This window comes from Nyctereutes procyonoides, unplaced genomic scaffold (assembly GCF_905146905.1).
Source record: "Nyctereutes procyonoides isolate TBG_1078 unplaced genomic scaffold, NYPRO_anot_genome, whole genome shotgun sequence".
In the NCBI taxonomy this organism is placed as follows: domain Eukaryota; kingdom Metazoa; phylum Chordata; class Mammalia; order Carnivora; family Canidae; genus Nyctereutes; species Nyctereutes procyonoides.
This window is the reverse complement of record NW_026575140.1, coordinates 41,747,212-41,767,230: the sequence shown is the minus strand read 5'-3', so window position 1 is coordinate 41,767,230 and position 20,019 is coordinate 41,747,212. Positions and strand designations below refer to the sequence as shown.

General features: G+C 46.8%; 1 protein-coding gene across 7 annotated transcripts in view; it reads left to right on the top strand.

The window, feature by feature from the left end:
- Positions 1-11,371, top strand: part of KANK4 (KN motif and ankyrin repeat domains 4) — a 68,245-nt gene extending 56,874 nt beyond the window's left edge. For all 7 annotated transcript variants that reach the window (XM_055305933.1, XM_055305930.1, XM_055305929.1 and 4 more), the window contains 2 exons: positions 4,441-4,641; positions 9,480-11,371. In XM_055305933.1, the coding sequence (XP_055161908.1) occupies positions 4,441-4,641; positions 9,480-9,584 (306 nt within the window). In that variant the 3' untranslated portion in view covers positions 9,585-11,371. The remainder of the gene's footprint in view (positions 1-4,440; positions 4,642-9,479) is intronic.
- Positions 11,372-20,019: the final 8,648 nt, after the last annotated feature.

Genomic DNA, 20,019 nt, shown 5'->3' with positions numbered 1-20,019 from the left:
GGATCTGACTTCTTGAACAAAGTGCTCCCATAGTTAGCGCTATAGTTAGCAGGAGTTAACTCCCATAGTTAGCAGGAGATGGCATGTAAAGGCTGAAAAGCATTTGCTAGTGGTTGTGAAGGAAGTCCCTGCAGGTGACCCACCTCAATCATGAATTAGAAAACAGTTCAGAGGGTTGGCATGTCTCTGCTCAGCTTCTGGGCCCCCCTACATGACAGCACAGAGTAGGGGTATGGTGCTTAGCCAGTAGGGCTTTGAGTTAGACAAGGCTCCATATGGAACAGAGGGAACTCCTCAAAAGACCACATACCCATCTTTGACCAAAATGAGAACAAGAGAGTGCATGCAACTCTCCTTTCCCCCCTAGAGTGATGAGAGATATAGGCTGTCAAGAAATGTGAAGGGCCTGAGACTGTACTCTACCTTAATGCTAACAAATTAGAATATACTAGTGTCATTCATGGATGCTGTACAAGACATGAAGCTCCTGTCCCAGAGACAAAGGACAGTATATTATTCACAGCAAGAAGAGGAGCCACAGCGTTGATATTTACACCAGTTCCCTGAGCCCCAATTCCCAATTCCCATAGGGCAGTGTGAGGAGGGTCAGATCCCTGTGCACAAAGTGGATTATATTACTGGAGAGGAACCCAGGGCACAGGGAACCTGAATCTTTTATACTGGATATATCTGTCCTCTGTTTGGAAGAAGACACTATCTCTGTTTCTCTTCCAAGGCTGTTCACTGTACAAGCATCTTTAAAAAGACTGTCTAAAGTATCGTAGGATTTCACTCGTGTGGAATTTAAGAAACTAAACAGAGGAGCATAGGGGAAGGGAGGGAAAATAAGACAAGATGAAATCAGAGAGGGAGACAAACCAAAAGAGACTCTTCTTCATAGGAAACAAACTGAGGGTCGCTGGAGGGGGAGGGGGAGGGGATAGGGTAACTGGGTGATGGACATTAAGAAGGGCACGTGATATAATGAACACTGGGTATTATATAAGACTGATGAACACTGACCTCTACTTCTGAAACTAATAATATGCTGTATGTGAATTAATTGCATCTAAATAAATTTTTAGGGATGCCTGGGTGGCTCAGCGGTTTAGTGCCTGCCCTCGGCCCAGGGCACAATCCTGGAATCCCAGGATCAAGTCCCACATCAGGCTCCCTGCATGGAGCCTGCTTCTCCCTCTGCCTGTGTCTCTGTCTCGGTCTCTCTCTCTCTGTCTCTCATGAATAAATAAATAAAATTTTAAAAATAAATAAATAAATAAATACATATTTTTTTTTAAAAGTCCATCTAGAACAAGGCAGATAGTGCCTCACTCATTCACTCACTCACTCTGAGACCCAAAAAAGGGGCTCCCAACAATATATTTTACTCCCCTGTCCACCCCCAACAAAGTGACCACAGATAGCCTACCCAGATAGTCACTTTGCACACTTAATCTTTTTTTTTAAAGATTTTATTTATTTATGCATGAGCGACATAGAGAGAGAGAGAGAGAGGCAGAGACACAGGCAGACGGAGAAGCAGGCTCCATGCAGGGAGCCCGATGTGGGACTCGATCCCAGGATTCCAGGATCACACCCTGGGCTAAAGGTGGTGCTAAACCCCTGAGCCACCAGGGCTGCCCTGCACACTTCATCTAATGGCGATCTTATTGATGGGAGGAAACAGACATTTGTAGATCACTTCTGTTTTTCAAAGTATTTTCACCTAGAGCTCCTACACCATCGGATTTAATAAAGCTGTTTTCATTTTAAATGTTAATTTTTTTCTAAATTGGCCCTCTTGCAAGAAAGGATGCTCACCAAAATCAAAATTAGTGCCTTTCAGTTCCCCTGCCTTTTTTTTCAATATGCCCACCCCTCATGCAGCAGAAGGAGAGGGAAAGAATCTCACAACTCTGAGATCATGACCTGAGCTGAAATCAAGAGTTGGATGCTTAACGGACTAAGCCACCCAGGCACCCCATTCCTGTGACTTTTTTTTTTTTTTTTAATAAAAGACAAACTGATGTTCTAGGAAGGTAAGGTTGAGGTTGCTAAAGGAGGCAGTGGGAATTCATAGCTGCTTCTGCTCCCTCATCTCCCCCCAGGGCTTTTACATAAGAGGAGAGCAGTAGGTATCAGGTAAATAAGATTGAGTTGGGAGGCTGGGAGTCTCCCAGGCTAAGCAGTTTATTTCTTTTTGTATCTCCAGGATCAGCACAGCACCTGGCATGCAGCACTCTGTAAATAGCATTGAATTAGACTGTATTGAATTGCACCAGGAGGGAGGTGAGGAAGACAGGGGAAGTCAGGCAGAGGGGCAGATGAACATAGGTCATCTGGCTTTAATACCACTTGGAAAGTGGGGTCTCAATTGAACTCTCATGGTCTGGTTAGTCCAGTAGAGGAAGAACCATTACTTCAGGGCTGAATAAAAGCAATCCAAAAGGCAAACAGGCTTCTCTGGAAAGATCTGTCTAGGTTCCAGAGAAATAGAGAACCAGGACACCTAAGAATACATTCCCACATACCAAGTATTTGTCATACATGATCTCTCGTGCTCATAGCAATTAGGGCTAACGCATGCACAGCACTGGAGTCTCACAGCAACCCCAGAAGGCAGGTAACATTGCTAAGCATCCCCATTTTCCCAGATCAGGAAAAGTCATCGAGAGGTTAATTTGTCCAGATTCACATACATAATAAGCAGCACAGCCAGGATTTTCCTGATTGCAAACTCCCTTTCTTTTTTCTAAGCCCCAGCATTCTGGGCAGGGAAGCATAATCCATCAGTGACTGCAGATTGGCCCTTAATCAGTGAACAAACACATCAGCAACCATGTCCTCAGCACTTTTTACATGTAAGACACGGTGCTCAGAGCCACATGGGAGCTGAAAGGACAGAAAACAGAGTTGTTGCCTCATTCTCACAGCCTTAAAAAACCCTGAGCTGCCTGGAACCCAGGAGAACCAGGAGGGCAAAATCTAATCAAGCTGTGTAAGAGAGACATGTATATAAAAGGAAAATCTATGAGAAGTAATGGCCAATTTATAATCAGAAAAATGGTTACCACATACTTTTATATTTACATCCTTTATTTCACTTGATTCCCACAAGAGTCCTGTGAGGTGCACGGGCCAGATCATTATTATAATAATTTTTAAGAAAAGAGAAAAACCAAGATTCGAGGAATACAAGTGACATGACCAGAGTCACACACTAGGAGAACAGCAGAACCAGGGCCTGGACTCCCTTTCTGACCCCAAGCCATTGCCACATGTGCTAATGACTACTGGCATGGCAAAAATGGTCAATGGTGGAGCACCTGGCTGGCTCAGTCTGAAGACTATGAGACTCTTGGTCTCGGGTTTGTGAATTTGAGTCCCAAGCTCGGTGTAGACCTTACTTAAATAAAATAAAATTTTTTAAAAATGTCGGGGGCGCCTGGGTGGCTCAGTTGGTTAAGCATCTGCCTTTCGCTCATGTCATGTGTGATCCCAGAGTCCTGGGATCAAGCCCCGTGTGGGGGTCCCCGTTCAGTGAGGAGTCTGCTTCTCCCTCTCCGGTTGCCCCTCCCCTCAATCATGCATGCTCTATCTTAAATAAATAAATTTAATTAATTAATTAAATAACGTAGAAAAAAATTTCAATGACTATGGATTAGAAATGACCATAGGACCATGCAAGCAGAGATCTTGTCAAGACAAAGAGAGTTCTGGATATCACTAAACTGAAAACACCAGGAGTGTTCTGAGCAGACCAAGGCTTCCTGGAGGAAGTTAGGCTGGGCAGACAGTTGGAAGCCATGGTGCAGAAGCATTCAACCTTTTGTTTACTCTCTCTCATTCCACATTTACCAGCATGTACTCAGTGCCAGGCATTGGGGAGACAGAGATGAAATGAAAAGGACAGTCCCTGCCATCAAAACTTTCACAGTCCATAAGAAAGAGAGAGAGATTGGGCAGCCCAGGTGGCTCAGTGGTTTAGTGCTGCCTTTGGCCCAGGGCGTGATCCTGGGGATCTGGGATCAAGTCCCACATCGGGCTCCCTGCCTGGAGGCTGCTTCTTCCTCTGCCTGTGTTTCTGCCTCTCTCTCTCTCTCTCTCTCTCTCTCTTTCTCTCTCTGTGTGTGTGTGTTTCTCATGAATAAATAAATAAAATCCTTAAAGAAAGAGAGAGAGAGCTTGACAGGTTGCAATACCAAGTGGTAAGCTGTGTTACCAATCCTGTGCCTGAGGGGTTAGCAGCGGGCTTGAGAGAGGATGTGGCATTTGACTAGCATTTGGGAAGGGCAGAAGTTTGCTGGGTAGAGAAGGATGCATCCAACCCCAGCGGCAGAAGGAGATTCAGATCAACATCATTTTCTGGAAAAGTCTTTGCCCCAGTCTGCCCAGGCTGGAGAGGGGATGCTCACCACGCCCCTGTGCTCTGTGCGGCAGGGAGGCCAGACTGCGCTGATGCTGGGAGTCAGCCATGACAGGGAGGACATGGTCCAGGCGCTGCTGAGCTGCCAGGCAGATGTCAACGTGCAGGACCACGAGGGATCCTCGGCCCTCATGCTGGCCTGTCGCCATGGCAACGCCGACATGGTGCGGCTGCTCCTGGCACACCCAGCCTGCGACAGCAGCCTGACTGACAAGGTGAGACATGCAGGCCATTAACAAGTAGGTGTTTCACTTCCCTTCTTGAAAAGTGGCTGGCCAGCCAGCAGAATTCAAGCGACAGAAGTGACCTCATAAAGCTGTTGTGGGATTTAAATGACATGTTCCATGGTAAATGCCAGGAGACCTGGGGCTGGAAAACTCCAAGCCCTAACCTTTCATACCATCCTGAAGGGAATGCACCCAGGCCTGGCCTTGGCCCTGAACTGCCTCTGGTCACAGCAATAACTGCATGTGGGCTTTGGAGCAGCAGCTTGGACAAGGAAGCTCTGCTGCCCATGGGGACTCCTTCATCCATGAGGGAACCAAGTACAAACTATTTCCACATTCTGTCCATGACCCACTTTACGGGATGGCCCATTTCATCAAGCCAGCCTGCTCAAAGTTGCATTTCCAGATGTGTGCTTCTTAAGTAAGCCTCTTTGTCAGCTGATGGTGATGATGATGACGAGGATGATGGTGATGATGGCTACGGTGATGACAGTCATGATGGTGGCCGGCATGTACCCAGTGCTTGCTCAGTGCTGAGCACTGTACTGAGCATTGACTGCGGATCATGTCATTACAGCCCCACAACAACTTCATGCGGTTGTCTCTGTTGATGCCACCCATTTGATTTAAGGTAACAGTCCCTGAATAATTATGTAACACACCCTAATCACACAGCTGGTGCAAGCCAGCTCCATCAGGCTCTTTAGAGTACTCTCAGGAGCCAGGCCCTTTCCATGCATTAGCTCACTAATCCTCTCGATAATCTAGTGATGGAGACACTTCCATCCCCATTTTTACATAAGGAAACAGAAGCCTAGGGAGTTTATGCAGCTACCATAAGGTCACAAGCCGCTGGTTCTTGGAGCAAGGATTCAAGCCCAGGCCTGACTTCAGGGTCCTTAACAGTAGTTGGCACTCCAGACTTCTCTACACTTTCTTAACATCAGTAGTCTGAAGGGAAAAAAGGCCTGGAGAGAGAAAGAGTCCCTTCCCTGCCAAGGAAAGACCTTCTCACTGGGCCACATCTGAACCACCTAAGATTGTCCCATCATTGCTTCAGGCAGCACTGATGTGTGGGTCTCTCACACCACAACCAGGCAGCACGCACCCTGGACCACTGTCTTCAGTTTCCTTGAGCCCCAACTCTGCCCAAATCCATTTCTGAGATAAGAGTGCAGACCCTCTGGAAATGCATGTGGGAATAGTGGTGGGTTGCTGGAAATAAGAATCTCCTGTTCCAAACATATGGTCAGACAAAGGATCTGTGTTCCTGAACTCCCTGCAGGGTTGCCCTGGGGCAGAAAGAGGCAGCTTCTCCGCCTCCCCCTGGCCCCCCCCCCCCCCCCGCTTCTTTTCTGGAATAGGCCCAGAGTCCTCCTAGGAGTGACTGTTGCCCTGAGAAAGCCTGAAAGGGCAGGCCTGGGGGACAGGGGGTATGAACTTTAGAAATCACTGATTAGCTGGGATACCCAGGTAGTGAGTCTGAGAGCATTTCCTGGATACCTCTGTCCAGGTCTGTAGCAGGTAAGAGATAGTGCATGACTGCTTTCAGGAGCTGCAGGGCTCTGTTGTCAGCTGGACAAATGGAGCGATTGCTAGAAGCATGGACTTGAAACACTCGTGAGTTGGAAACTGGGTTTAGTAACTGTGGTTCAGACAGGTCACCTAACCACTCTTAGCCTTTGTGGAGGGGAGGCGGGGCTGCTGCTAAACATCCTGCAATAAAGAATTATAGGCAATCTGGCCCAATACATTCATAAGCTGAGGAACCCCGGCCTGGGCGAGTGCTGAAGGCCAGGCAGGATTAGACCACTGTCTCAGTCAGCGCTGGGAAGAGCTAGACCAGGGCTGAGGCCCAGGGCAGGGCTGGGATCCCAGGAGGGAGGAACAGGACAGCTACATACATGGTGGCGGAAGCCCATCATAGCAGACAGGGGATCAGGGGACACCCAGCACCACAGGGGTGCCCAGGGTGTCAGCAGCAGGCCACCCCAATTGTGGCCCACTCACCTGCTGCCTGCTTGGGTCGGAGCTGACTCAGAATTCACACCCCAATTTCCCAAAGGAACTTGGGTGGGACATGTCACAGGGACAATGAACTGCTGACAGGCCTTACCAAGCACCAAGTCCTGTTCCTCCAGCCTTAACCCTGGTCACCATATCATTCCAGTGTGCACCTTGCCTATGGAGACTCAGATGCAGGTTTGAATGACCTGATAATTTCTTTGGAAAACTCAGAGAGAATTCATGTCCTAAACTCGGTTTTTCTCAACCTACCAGTACTTAAAGGTTGATGTAAATGTGGAACCCCCAGAACCATCAGCAAGGCACTTTCTCTAGGCTTGGAAGGTAATCTGAGAAACTGGTCACCCAGCCTCTTGGGGCTGCCTGAGAGACTAGGAAGAGGAAGTGATGAAGACTGGGCTCTGGGGCTCACACTTAGAAGGCCTCCAAAGTACCCATCACATTGAAAGCTTCCTAAGGCAGAGACTATACCTTGCACATTGGTCATTGAAAGACAACCCCACTACCACACATACACACACACACACACACACACACACACACACACACACACGTGTGTGTGTGTGTGTGTGTGCTGCCTGCCTGAGCCTCCCCCACTTCTTCAGGCCTTCAGTGTTCCCCAGCCACGACTTGCCAGGTGGGTTTCCCACTGGAGTTGCACACTATCACCTTGTTCCCAGGGCTCTGGCAGAGGCATTTGAGGGATACACCTTTCCCGGGTGGTCTCTCTGGCCACACTTTCTGAATGGAATGGGGCCCTCTACTCTCCAGGTCTGCAGGTTAGAAGCCCACAGATGCAGGCTGTCATCTCCAGATGTGCCCTGCTCAAAGATGCATGTGTCCCCTGGGGCTGGTCCATGGCTCTGTCCCATAATCATAGTAATCACAACATCTTCGAGTTCACCTTGAGCCTCAGGGTTGACAAAGGGCGGCAAAGGAAACCAGAGTCCAGGGGGATAGGCCTACAAAAACCCAGCCCCCTCTCTTCAATCGAAACTATGCAGGCTGCTTCTAGAAGGCTCCTCTGCTTAAGATCTTTGCTTTATTCCACCCTGGCCCAACCTGGAGAATACTCCCTAGGAGTTCCTTTGCTCAGAATCTTCATGAACTTGAAATGAGTACCTCTTTGTTATCATCCTGCATTCCCTCTTTCAACAATGCTTGCTGGGTGCCGACCAAGGGACAGGCAGTGGGCCAGGTGCTGGGATGTTATTGCTGGGCTAGCAGCCACAGGCCAGATCTAGCGTCTGACCTCATGGAGACCGAAATTTATCAATAGCTCCACAGACACCAATTTATAAATGCTGGTGAAAGGAAGATACAATCATGAGGTGTTTTCAGGGAAAGAAGCTCTTATGTTTTGTGAAGCCCATGCATATCCTTTGGGGTCCTGCTGAAACACCACTTCCTTCCTCTGCTTTCCCAACCCCAACACACACACACACACACACACACACACACACACACACACACACACAAACACCATCCTCTCCCTTGAGCTCAGTCTGTTCCTCTTCTGGCTTCTCTGGCTCTCTGCCATGCATTATAGTGATTTATAAGCATGTGGAGCCCCGATGGCAGCTGGACTCCATCCTGATGAAGACTGAAGAGCTTTCAGCTGAGTGTGAACACCTCCCACCTGCTTCTGTGGATTTTCACATTTTAGGAAGTAATTCCACTCATACACAATAGGGCAGAGAACAATTCAATGGGGACTTGGGTGCCCCCCAGCATATTAAATCCATGAATATTTATGAAGCAGAATATAAAAATACACTAACTGGGCTACATAAAGGTCACAGATAGCCTCATATTGGGCTTTCACCTCCAAATGAGTTACCAAAAAAAAAAAAAAAAAAGTGGTTTGGAGCTGTGGGATTTCAGAATTCGAGAATGGAATTGAAAAGACCATGGCTGCCATCACAGAGCACAGTGTCTGCTGCAGCGAGTTGGCCTTCCCCCTCACTCTTTGTAGAGAATGGCCTGTGTTGTTGGCTGGGAGGTCCTCTGAACACTGCTTCTTTAGGCCATGGGCCTGGCAGCTCCCTGCAATGCTGCAGCACTGTAAAAAGCACCGTGGTATCCAGCATCAGGTGTAAAAATGTGCATGTCCTTCTATGCCCTAAACCCACTTCTAAGAGTTAGTCCTTAGGAAATAACTAGAAATGGGAAAGTGCTTTCTGTACTAAATCTATGATGATGAAGACCTGGAAACAATGTAAGACTCTAAGAGAAGAGAAAATTCAGTAAGTTATGGAATATTACACAGCCAATAAGAAAAATTCTATGTTATGACGACTGTGTAAGAACAGGGAAAAAATCTTCTAGTGTGCCATGGTATGTGAAAAATAAAAGCAGATTCAAAATTGATATATACTATCATTCCTCTTTTTAAAAACCAACAACAGATTTTCACAAGAGAAAAGACTAGAGGGAAACATACCAAAAGGCTAACTTTCGTTAAGGTCTGGGTAATGGAAAAATGGAAGAGTTATTCTTTTTCTTGTTTTCCAATTAAAAAAAAAAATTAAAAACCATGTGGGAAAAACCAATCAACCAACCATGTAACACTTCTTTATTTCCATCGGTACAGATTTCCCAGAAGTGAATGTTGTTTCCATGGAAGGCAACCCATTTTTCATGATCCTCATGCCATTCCAATTTCCACCTCTCCTAGGGTTTCTAGATGCTTGGAATAGACGTCGATGCCCCATGCCCGTCCTGTACGTCCAACTCACCCTTCTCTGTGGCTGGAAGCAGACAGGATAAAATTTGTTTCTCTTTTTCTTTCTTCCCTGTAGGCTGGCCGAACAGCTCTGTCCATCGTTCTGAAATCACCCGCCCATGTGGAAATCGCAGGGCTTCTGCGGGCCCACGCAGAGCAGGGCAGGTCCCTGGGGCCCTAGGGGCTAAGGAAAAACTGGCAGCTGGAGACAAAAGGCTCCTTCTCTGCACTCCTTAGCCCTTGGAGAGGGCATGGGTCATAGCCAGAGGGCCACCCTTCAAGAAAAGAAACTATGTCAAATATGCACATACATTCCTGTTATATAATTCTGCTCATTAGAACGCTTTGTAGTTTTTGCCTTAGGCCAAACCCCAAACTACGCAGGCTACAGAGCAGGGTATAAGGTGCAGAGTGCATCGGTGTTGTCTAAAAATGCCAAACATCTTCAGCCTTGAATTCCTTATGACTCTATCCTTTGTAGCACCATGTAGCGAGCACACAGGCAGGAGCACACTAGCAAAGCAATACTTTTTACGTGGAATTTTAAAGTGCACCATCTTTTTATTTTGTAATCAGTTACATGAATATGTCCCATTGAATATGCATGTCTAGAGAGGAATGGGCGGGGGGGTGGGGGGAGGTGGATTGAAGCAGCCACCCAGGCAATCATCCTCTAGAGGACCCTAGGAGAATCACCACACAGCTGAAACTGAACAAACCACGTCTGGGGCCTTTGTTTAGCTGGGGCTGACAGAGAAATCTTAAATTCAGGTAAAGTAGGAAGACCATATTGGCATCAATGCCAGATACACAGTCTTGGTCATTCCTGACTCATTAAGTGGCTCCAATTTGTGCCAGAGAAATTGGAATTAATCAGGAAATCCAATCCAGTAAAGCACACAAAGTGTATTTAGGCAGAGTCTCGTTATATCAGCTATTCTGAATCTATGAAAGAAATAAGTGGGAGCGAGCATCCTCTTGGGGATAGGTTGTTGTCATCCAGAAGCCACCACATTTCCTCTGTAGCCATATCTATGGCCTCATGGGAATCCTGGCTTCTTTCCCCTCAGTACCCTTGAGTGAGCTCTGAGCCCCCATGATGCTCTGAGGCTCCTGGTTGCAGAACCTGCCAACCTGGATGGCAGCAGGAGTGTGGGAGCTGGGCAGGGCAATGGCCCCCCTGGGCTGACTGCTCTCTCTGCCGGACAGTTCTTTCTTAAACTTCCATAATCCCAGGGGCCCACATGGCTTTTATTCAGTAACTCACACAAGCCTATCTATGAATTTGTTCTTAAAGTCTCTTATGCAAAAAATTCTCTTTATATAAAAAAAAAGGCATCAAAGTTTAGGGAGCCTTGCATTGGAAACTCAAAAGCTTGAGTTCTCATTTTGACTCCTTTGCCAATTTGCTTTGGTGCCTCTTAGGTGAGTCACGAAATCTCTGTGGGCCCTGGTTTCATCATCTCTAAGAAAGGAAATCATTATACAACCTACCTTCTGCAGGTGTTGTACAAGGAACAGCTGATAGAGATTTTGCAATCCAATTTGTAACCCATAAAGACTGTCTGCAGAAACGGCGCAGCAAACTTCTGTACGCTGTTGGGATTCACGAGAGTCTCAAAAGTCCCAGAGCAGGACCCTGACATGTGATGGTGTTGCTCAGACGTAGAGAGAGTGGAGCAAATAATAAGCAAAAAATACTTTAAGTGGGTTTAGTTTGGCCTCAAAGCACATTTTAAGAGCAAAAACCCACCTTAAAAAAATGTTCTAGCCCCGTGCTTCTCAAACTTTGATATGCGTACAATCACCTGTAGATCTTGTTAGAATGCAGTAGGTCGGAGGGGAAAAGACCTGAGAGTCTACATTTCTAACCAGTTCTCAGGGGATGCTGATGTTCTTGGGCCACACCGCCCTTGGAGTAGCAAGGCTCTGGCCTGGCCTGTTTATATATTAAAATGCTGCCTCTCAGTCTTTTGTCTGAAGTTGTTTCTTTGCATTTCTGTAGTCTTGTTTCTTGGAATTTGCATTGTGGGTCATATTCCCTATTGTAGTTCTGCAGACAGCAGTAGGGGGCCCGGGTCCTATGTTGCCAATTTAGAGTCTATTTTTGCATCTCATGTTAGGGTGGCAACTTCATTTGGGTCACATTATCTTTTAATGATTTCATTTGAGTCCAGCTATCAAAAACAGCTTATTTACCAGAGAAGACAAGCTGGTTTGCCTAGGATTTGAGGCCACTGAGTCACTCTCAAAAAGGCTTTTTCAATCCTTTCTCAGATTTTTAGTACGTTTCTTCTCATCTTGACTTAGGAATGAGAACACATGATCTCCTTATAACCATTCCATTCCATGGGAATGTCTGAGCCCAGAACATGGTGAGATTGAACAAGTATAGCCTGTTCCCCTGTCATTGTCTCTCAGCTCCAGTATTCAACCAACAGCTATTGAAACTAGCCAGGTGCCTGACACTATTCCTGGTACTGACTTTTATTTCTGTATTTATTTAGTTTAGTCATTTCAACTTTATTATTTTTTAAAGATTTTATTCATTCATTTGAGAAAGAGAGAGGGAGAGGGAGGAGTGGGAGATGGAGCAGAGGGAGAAGAGAACAAGTAGGCTCCACACTGAGTGCAGAGCCCAATGTAGGGTTTGATCCCATGACCCCGAATCATGACCTGAGCCAAAACCAAGAGTCAGAAGCTTAACAGACTAAGCCATCCAGAGCCCTTCAACTTAGTTATCTTTTTGTTATTGAAGTATGAGTGACATACAATGTTTTATTAGTTTCAGGTATACAGTATATTAATTCTATACATTACTCAGTGTTCACCACAGTAAGTATAGTCACCATTTGTCACCATATGACATTATTACAATATTACTGACTATATTCCCTATGCTATATTTTCCATCTCTGTGACTTACTTATTTTTCACTCTAAGTTTGTACCTCTTAATCCCCTTATCTATTTTGTCCATCCCTCCTTAATATCATTCATCATCAGGGAAATGCCAGTCAAAGCCACAATGAGATATCAACTCACACCAGCCAACATGGTTAGTATCAAAAAGACAAGTGTTGACAAGTATATGGTGAAAAGGGAACCCTCAGGCTCTGTTGGTAAGAATGTAAATTGGTGCAGCCATGGTGGAAAGAGTATGCAGGATCCTCAGAAAGTTAAAAATAGAAATACCATATGATCCAGTAATTCCACTACTAGGTATTTTCCCAAAGAAAACAAAAACAGGCAGCCCCAGTGGCTCAGTGGTTTAGTGCCACTTTCAGCCCAGGGCCTGATCCTGGAGACCCAGGATCGAGTCCCACATCGGGCTCCCTGCATGGAGCCTGCTTCTCCCTCTGCCTGTGTCTCTGCCTCTCTCTCTGTGTGTCTCTCATGAATAAATAAATAAAATCTTTAAAAAAAACAAACAAAAACAAAAACATTAACTCAAAAACAAATATGCACTGGCAGTGGCTTTAGTCACACCTAGAAAAACAGTGTCTAAGGTTACCATGATCCCAAACCCAGGCTTACCAAAAAGTTAAGCCAAGACACCACTGATTAATACATTTGTCAAGTGCCTGACAGCATGGCCTCCAGGCAACATAAATCAGGCTTACTGGGGAAGATCCTAAGCTGAGACTTGGAGAAAGGCCCACGAATATCTTAGCTTCCCTCACTGCCCTTCGTGGAGCTTACAAACTGCTTTTGGAAGACAGAATACATGTGCCAATAGCAAGGAATAAGACCAGGCAATATAGTTCATTCCATAAATATTTCTCCTTTTTTATATATTTTTTATTTTAGTGGGAGAGGGACAGAGAGGAGAGGTTTTTGTTTTGTTTTTTTTTTTTAATTTTTATTTATTTATGATAGTCACAGAGAGAGAAAGAGAGAGAGGCAGAGACACAGGCAGAGGAAGAAGCAGGCTCCACGCACCGGGAGCCCGACGTGGGATTCGATCCCGGGTCTCCAGGATCGCGCCCTGGGCCAAAGGCAGGCGCCAAACCGCTGCACCACCCAGGGATCCCGAGGAGAGGTTTTTTAAAAAGATTTTATTTATTCATGAGAGACAGAGAGACAGAGGCAGAGACACAGGCAGAGGGAGAAATAGGCTCCCTTTGAGAATCCCGATGTGGGACTCAGTCCCAGGACCCCAGGATCATGCCCTGAGCCGAAGGCAGGCGTTCAACCGCTGAACCACCCAGGCTGAGAGAGAGAGAGAGAGAGAGAGAGAGAGAGATCTTAAGCAGGCTCCACGCCCAGCACAGAGCCTGACTTAGAGCTCTATCTTACAACCCTAAAATCACAACCTGAGCTGAAATCAAGAGTTGGATGTTTAACCGACTGAGCCATCCACACGCCCCTTTCCATAAATATTTCTAGAGTGCCCACTGTGTGCAGGCACTGGGTCCACATTAGATACCACAGTTTTGGCTTCCACTTCACCATCTGCTTAGGAAAACAGAATAGTAAGAAGGGAGCCTGTAAGGCTACAGGGGTACCATAAGGGGTACCAGCGTGGGTCTTGGGAATTCAAGAAAGGCTTTCTAAAGGAAAAGGTATCTGACCTGAAAACTTAAAGATTAGTGGATGTTTCCAAAAAAAAAGGGGGGGGGGAGAAGTGAGAGGTGAGGAGAGTCAAGAGTGTGCCAGGCAGAGAGCAGGATTGCCAAGGCTGAAAGATGGGACAGCAGGCATTTGGAGACCTTCCCTTGGTTCAGTAGGACTTCCATGTAGAGTGTGAGTGAGATGCTGGGATCAAAGGCAGATTCAGAAGAGATGAGACTGACAATACACAAGGACAGATAATAAAGAGCCTAAAGAGGTTTTGTTCTGGGATGCCTGGGTGACTAAGCGGTTTGGCAGCTGCCTTCAGCCTGGGGTGTGATCCTGGAGTCCGGGATGGAGTCAGCCTGGGGTGTGATCCTGGAGTCCGGGATGGAGTCCCTCGTCAGGCTCCCTACGTGGAGCCTGCTTCTCCCTCTGCCTGTGTCTCTGCCTCTCTCTCTGTGTCTCTCATGAATAAATAAAAATCTTAAAAAAAAAAAAAAGAGGTTTTGTTCCAAAGGCCGGCAAGCTAATGAGAAACAGATGGACAACCAAGAGATTGATTCATCTAACCCTCATTTAACACAGATTTACCAGGTATCTACTGGCCCTCAAGTACTGTGCTTAGGGCTGGGGACATAGAGGTAAGCAAGTTAGCTACAGAACTGAGTTCTGCAGGAAAGAAAGACAAGCCAGTCATTCTGGTCCAGGATGATGTGTGTGGCAACTGGGAAAATACAAGGTGCTATGGGGACACATGGGTGGGAGGAGACAGACATAGGCTGACGACTGTGCCATGAGTAATGGGCATCTGAATCGTGCTGTGGAGACTGCCTCTGCCAGAGCAAGTCAGGGAAGCCTCGCAGTGGAGGGGGCTTTTCTGCTAAGCCATAAGGACGTGTAGGAGTTTGCCCAGTCATGCTGGATAGAACAGCAGCCATAAAGATGTAGTGGATGAAAGAGCATGGCCTGTCTGCACAATGGAGAGAATTCTAGAATCACTCCAGTTTGGGTTACACTGTGGAGGAACTCAGACAGGAGGAGATTTGAGAAGGTCTGTAGACACATCTCACTTGTATGTTTGAGATTAGGAATTTCAACTTGAGCCTGTAGCTTGCGGGGGAATCACAGATTCCTTTACTCTCTTCAGAAAAACGTATGTATGTGCAGATTTTGCATTTAAGTTCAGGGATTCAGAAGTCAGCAGTTAAAATATTAGTGCTATAGGTAGTGGGGAGAGAATGAACACAGGGTGGGCTGGAGGGAGATTAGAGGCAAGAAGATCAGTTAGAAGGTTCTTGGTAGACGCTGGGTATGAAGCTGTGAAGGCCAAGTCCATGATGACATCAGTGGGGAGAAAGAATAGGGCCCTATGGGAAAGGTATCAGGAGTGGGAATGTGCTAGGATGTCCTGACCAACTGGATGGTAGACAGGGGTCAAAAATGAGTGACAGGAAAATGGTGGTACCATTGTCCCCAATATCCACTCTTCCCTTCCTCCTTAGTAATAGAATCTTCAACTTGTAGCTGGACACATCATCACCGAGAATACTCTAACTCCCAGCCTCCCTTATAGTTTGATGTGGTCACGTAACGAAGTCCTGGCTAATGAGATGTGAGCGAAGTGATGTGTGTACACTCTGGCTTCTGTATTTAAAGGGAAAACACTTCCCCCTTCCTACTGGTAGGACTGTAGTAGTTACCCATCTTGATCTATACATATAAGGCCAATGCCCTAGGGATCACAGAATAGCAAGTCAGGGGAGCCTGGGTGGCTCAGTTGGTTAAGTGCCTACCTTTGTCTCAGGTCATGAGCCTGGTCCCGGGATTGAGTCCCACATCAGGCCCCCTCCTCAGCAGGGAATCTGTTTCTCTCTCTCTCTCCCCACTGCTCATGCTCTCTCTCACACTCTCTCTCTCAAATAAATAAATAGAATCTTTAAAAAAAAAAAAAGTAGCAAGCCAGAAAGAGTTTATACCCCTGACACCACCATCAGATCTACTCTGGACTATATATTCTACATTTATATGTGAGCATGAAATAATTCGTTTACTTGCTTAAGCCATTGTACATTTGGGTCTCTGTTGCAGTAGGAATTAGACAAATGTACTCAGCATCCCACGACAGGCTCAAGGGTCTTTTTTTTTTTCAAAGATTTTATTTATTTATTCATGAGAGAGAGAGAGAGAGAGAGAGAGAGAGAAAGAGAGAGAGAGAGAGAGAGAGAGAGGCAGAGACACAGGCAGAGGGAGAAGCAGGCTCCATGCAGGGAGCCCGATGTGGGACTCGATCCCAGGACTCCAGGGTCACACTCTGGGCCGAAGGCAGGCACTAAGCCGCTGAGCCACCCAGGGATTCCCCAGGCTCAAGGGTCTAATGCTATGGGTAGTGGATTTTAAGGACGGAAAAGCCTACGAAGGCTTTTAGAATGGTTACATATAATGTATATCTATCTCTTTGCGTTCCAGGCTCCTATTCCATGCCCACAGTGAAATCATCCAGCCCAGAAAGCCTTGCAGAAGGTGGGTTCTGGTGTCACCCTGGCAGATACCTGAACACAGACTGTATCACAAGGCAGCTAGTCCTTAAATGACATAATGCCTGTGAACTGGCCTGGCATGGAAATATGGGCAGGACTAGTGAATTTTCTGAGAAATTTGAATAAAGAAACATGTAGAGTTTCAGGTGGGAGCAGTGAGTTATGGTTAGGGAGTAACAAGAGAGATTGGCCATGAGGGGGAATGAGGCATACGGAGAGAGAATCTGCAAGCACAGAGGATAGATAACAGGTTGAAAGTATGAGCAACCAGGAGCTATGGGCTGAGAAAAGATGGAGAACGAAGAGAAGGGTCAGTCTATTGGGTACACACCTATGGACTGCCTGCCAGGCCCTCCTTTCCTAGGGCGCCCCCCCTTCCCCACCTCATTGGGCACCCACATAACTGTGGCAGGAACTGCTGCATCCCTACAAGAAAACCTGGGCTCTGGCCATTGAAGGATGGATCCTGGGACCTGGGCCAATCAGGACTTCCTGGGATTTCGGAAGTGGGCTTTAGGAGATTCAGTCTCCTGGGTGTCTAGGTTATAATCTGTAGATCTCTGAAGCTACTAGTGGCCAGGTTCAGCCCTGTGGATTGAAGAGCAAAAGTGACTCTTGAGCTAGAAAGATTGAAGCAGACTTCCTGGCTTCACCAGAGCAACCCCTGCTCCTTCCCAAAGACCCCAGTAGATTCACCCTTCAATGCCATAACCACTCTACTTGTTTTCTTTACCCCATCAACTCTCTGGCCTCTGGAACATGGTATCTGACCTATCGCAGGTGTTGAATCCCAACTGGACCACTCGGCCGCTCAGGTTCTTAACCCACAAACTGGGGCATGATCATTCCTCCTCTGTTCTTGTAAGTGGTTAATCAGATAAAGCATCTGCATAATACGCCCAGGGCCACTTGATCCTTTTCCCCTAGACCTGGCCTCATAAATATAGCAGCTTGCCTTCACAAATTACTTAGAACTACCCAGGCATCAGTCTGAAGGGGGTTATATGAGATCATTTATTCACCTAATCCTATGTAGGTATTTATAATATTATTCCTGTTGTACATGTGAAGAATCTAAAGTACAGAGAGATTATTAAATAACTCATCCAAGGGCACATGGGTGGCTCAGTTGGTTAAGCGTCCAACTCTTTTTTTTTTTTTTTTTTTTAAGCGTCCAACTCTTGATTTTGGCTGAGGTCACAATCTCAGGGTCCTGGGATTGAGCCCGAGTTGGGCCCCACACTCAGCACAGAGGAGTCACTTAAGATTCTTTCTCTTCCTCTCCCTCTGCCCTTCCCTCTGCTCATGCACGTGAGCTCTCTCTCTTTCTCTCAAATATATAAATAAATTCTTTAAAAAACCCAGCTCATTCAAGGCCACACAGCTAGTAAACAGCAGCTCTGGGATTTCAAGGCAGGAGTTTTGGCTCTAAGACTACACAGCACTGCCTGCCATATTTCTGTAGTTTTTTGCTTCCTTTCCATACTTTCAGTGACCCAGGCTGGGGAGGGGTGGCCAGCAGCAGGGGGTGGAGACTGCTGAGAAAACAAAGCTGCTTCAGGGACCCAGCATTGAGCCCATGGCTGATCTGCAGGTCCAACCGGGTGGCCCCAGGACAGAAGAGACAAATAGAGTGTTTGGGACAAAACAGCTCGGAGGCCAAGACTCTCATGTACTCAGCGTTCCTGGGGAAGACAGCAGCCTTCTGTCCAGCATGCAAATGGACTGAACCCCACACTGACTAAACTGTCCCTCGGCAGGTAATTCCTTACAGTTCCAAATCTATTCCTTCACCCCACAGAGAGATGGGTCGGGACCAGAGGGAGCCTGGTCAGTGTCTGAGGAGGATCCTATCTGCTCTCCTCTCTACCCCACCTCCACCTCCACTACTCCATCCTGCTTACATGCTCACTGAAGGCCTGGTAACTGCTCTGGGGCCTTTGCTCTGAACAAAACCATTCCATTGTTCAGTGAAATGGTCTGAGCAGGACTGGGACAAAGCTCAGACTCTGCTTCTGTTCTGCTGCCTGTAGAGAGGGCTCACGCTGTGTCTTCCACCCGTTATTGGCTCAGAGAGGCAGGGCTGGCTTGGGGGTGGGGTTGGGGGTAAGGGGTGATGACTGAGGTTCTGAACATCAATTCTCATGTGTGTAGGGGGGTGATTTCCCCACATCCAAGGGATTCTTGGACACCAGCTAAGTGTCCCACCATTCAGCTCAAATCTGACACCATGTCCCCAGAGAAAGATTCTACAGGTCAAGGGCTGTTTTCCAGAACGGCCCCCACCCCCCTTCATATGCCAGTCACAAACCCACCTGTGTTTCCTACCCACTGGCTATAGATTAGAGGTTCTAATGGCCCCCTCCTTGGACTCAATTTGCTAGAGCTGCTCACAGAACTCAGAGAAACATTTTACTTATTATGTTGTTACTGGCGACTAAGGCAGGAGAGCCTGTGGCTCTGGAGACCCCAAAAGACCAAGTTTGGCCACAATCCAAAGGCAAAGAGATAAACGGTGGTGCAACAAGAAAGAAGTTTATTTCAGTGAGGCCAACAGCAAGAAGAATGGACTAATGTCCCAAGAACTGTCTTCAAAGTGCTGGGAATACTTCTAAGTTTATACAGGGAAAACATGGACTAGGGGCACCTGGGTGGCTCAGTGATTGAGCATCTGCTTTTGGCTTGGGTTGTGATCCCAGGATCCCGGGATCAAGTCCCACATCAGGCTTCCTGCAGGGAAGGTTGCTTCTCCCTCTGCCTATGTCTCTGACTCTCTATGCCTCCAATGAATAAATAAATAAAATCCTTAAAAAAACAAACAAACAAACAAACAAACACACCCCAAAACGTGGAATAAGGACTGGTGGGTACATGCAGCTAAGCAGCAAAGGTCAGGTTGATCACTGGTGTTGGGTCAATCCCGGGGGGGGGCTTGCTGGCATCAGAGTAGTCATTATTGGGCAACCTGGGTGGCTCAGTGGTTTAGCACTGCCTTCAGCCCAGGGCGTGATCTAGAGACCTGGGATCAAGTCCCACATCAGGCTCCCTGCATGGAGCCTGCTTCTCCCTTTGCCTGTGTCTCTGCTTCTCTCTCTCTGTATCTCTCATGAATAAATAAAATGGGTCCTGGCTTCCTGCTCAGCAGGGAGCCTGCTTCTCCCTCCCCCTCTGCCTGCCACTCGCCCTGCTTGTGCTCACTTCTCTCTCTCTCTCTCTCTACCTGTGTCAAATGAATAAATAAAATCTTAAAAAAAAAAAAAAGAGGAACAGGTTGAAGGCATTGGAGCCTGTCAGGGCAATGAGTGGGTGAGTCCTCCTTTGATCCTCACTGTCAAGTCACCATTCCGTTTCACTGTAAGAAAAAGGGAGGATGGTCATCCTCTTCTGTAAACTACCTCCTACTAACTGGAAAGATGCAGGAATGTTAGGAAGGAAGACTTTGACAGGGTAGGAGAACTTTGTTTCTTTTTTCTTTAAGAATTTTATTTATTTGTTCATGAGAGACACAGGCAGAGGGAGAAGC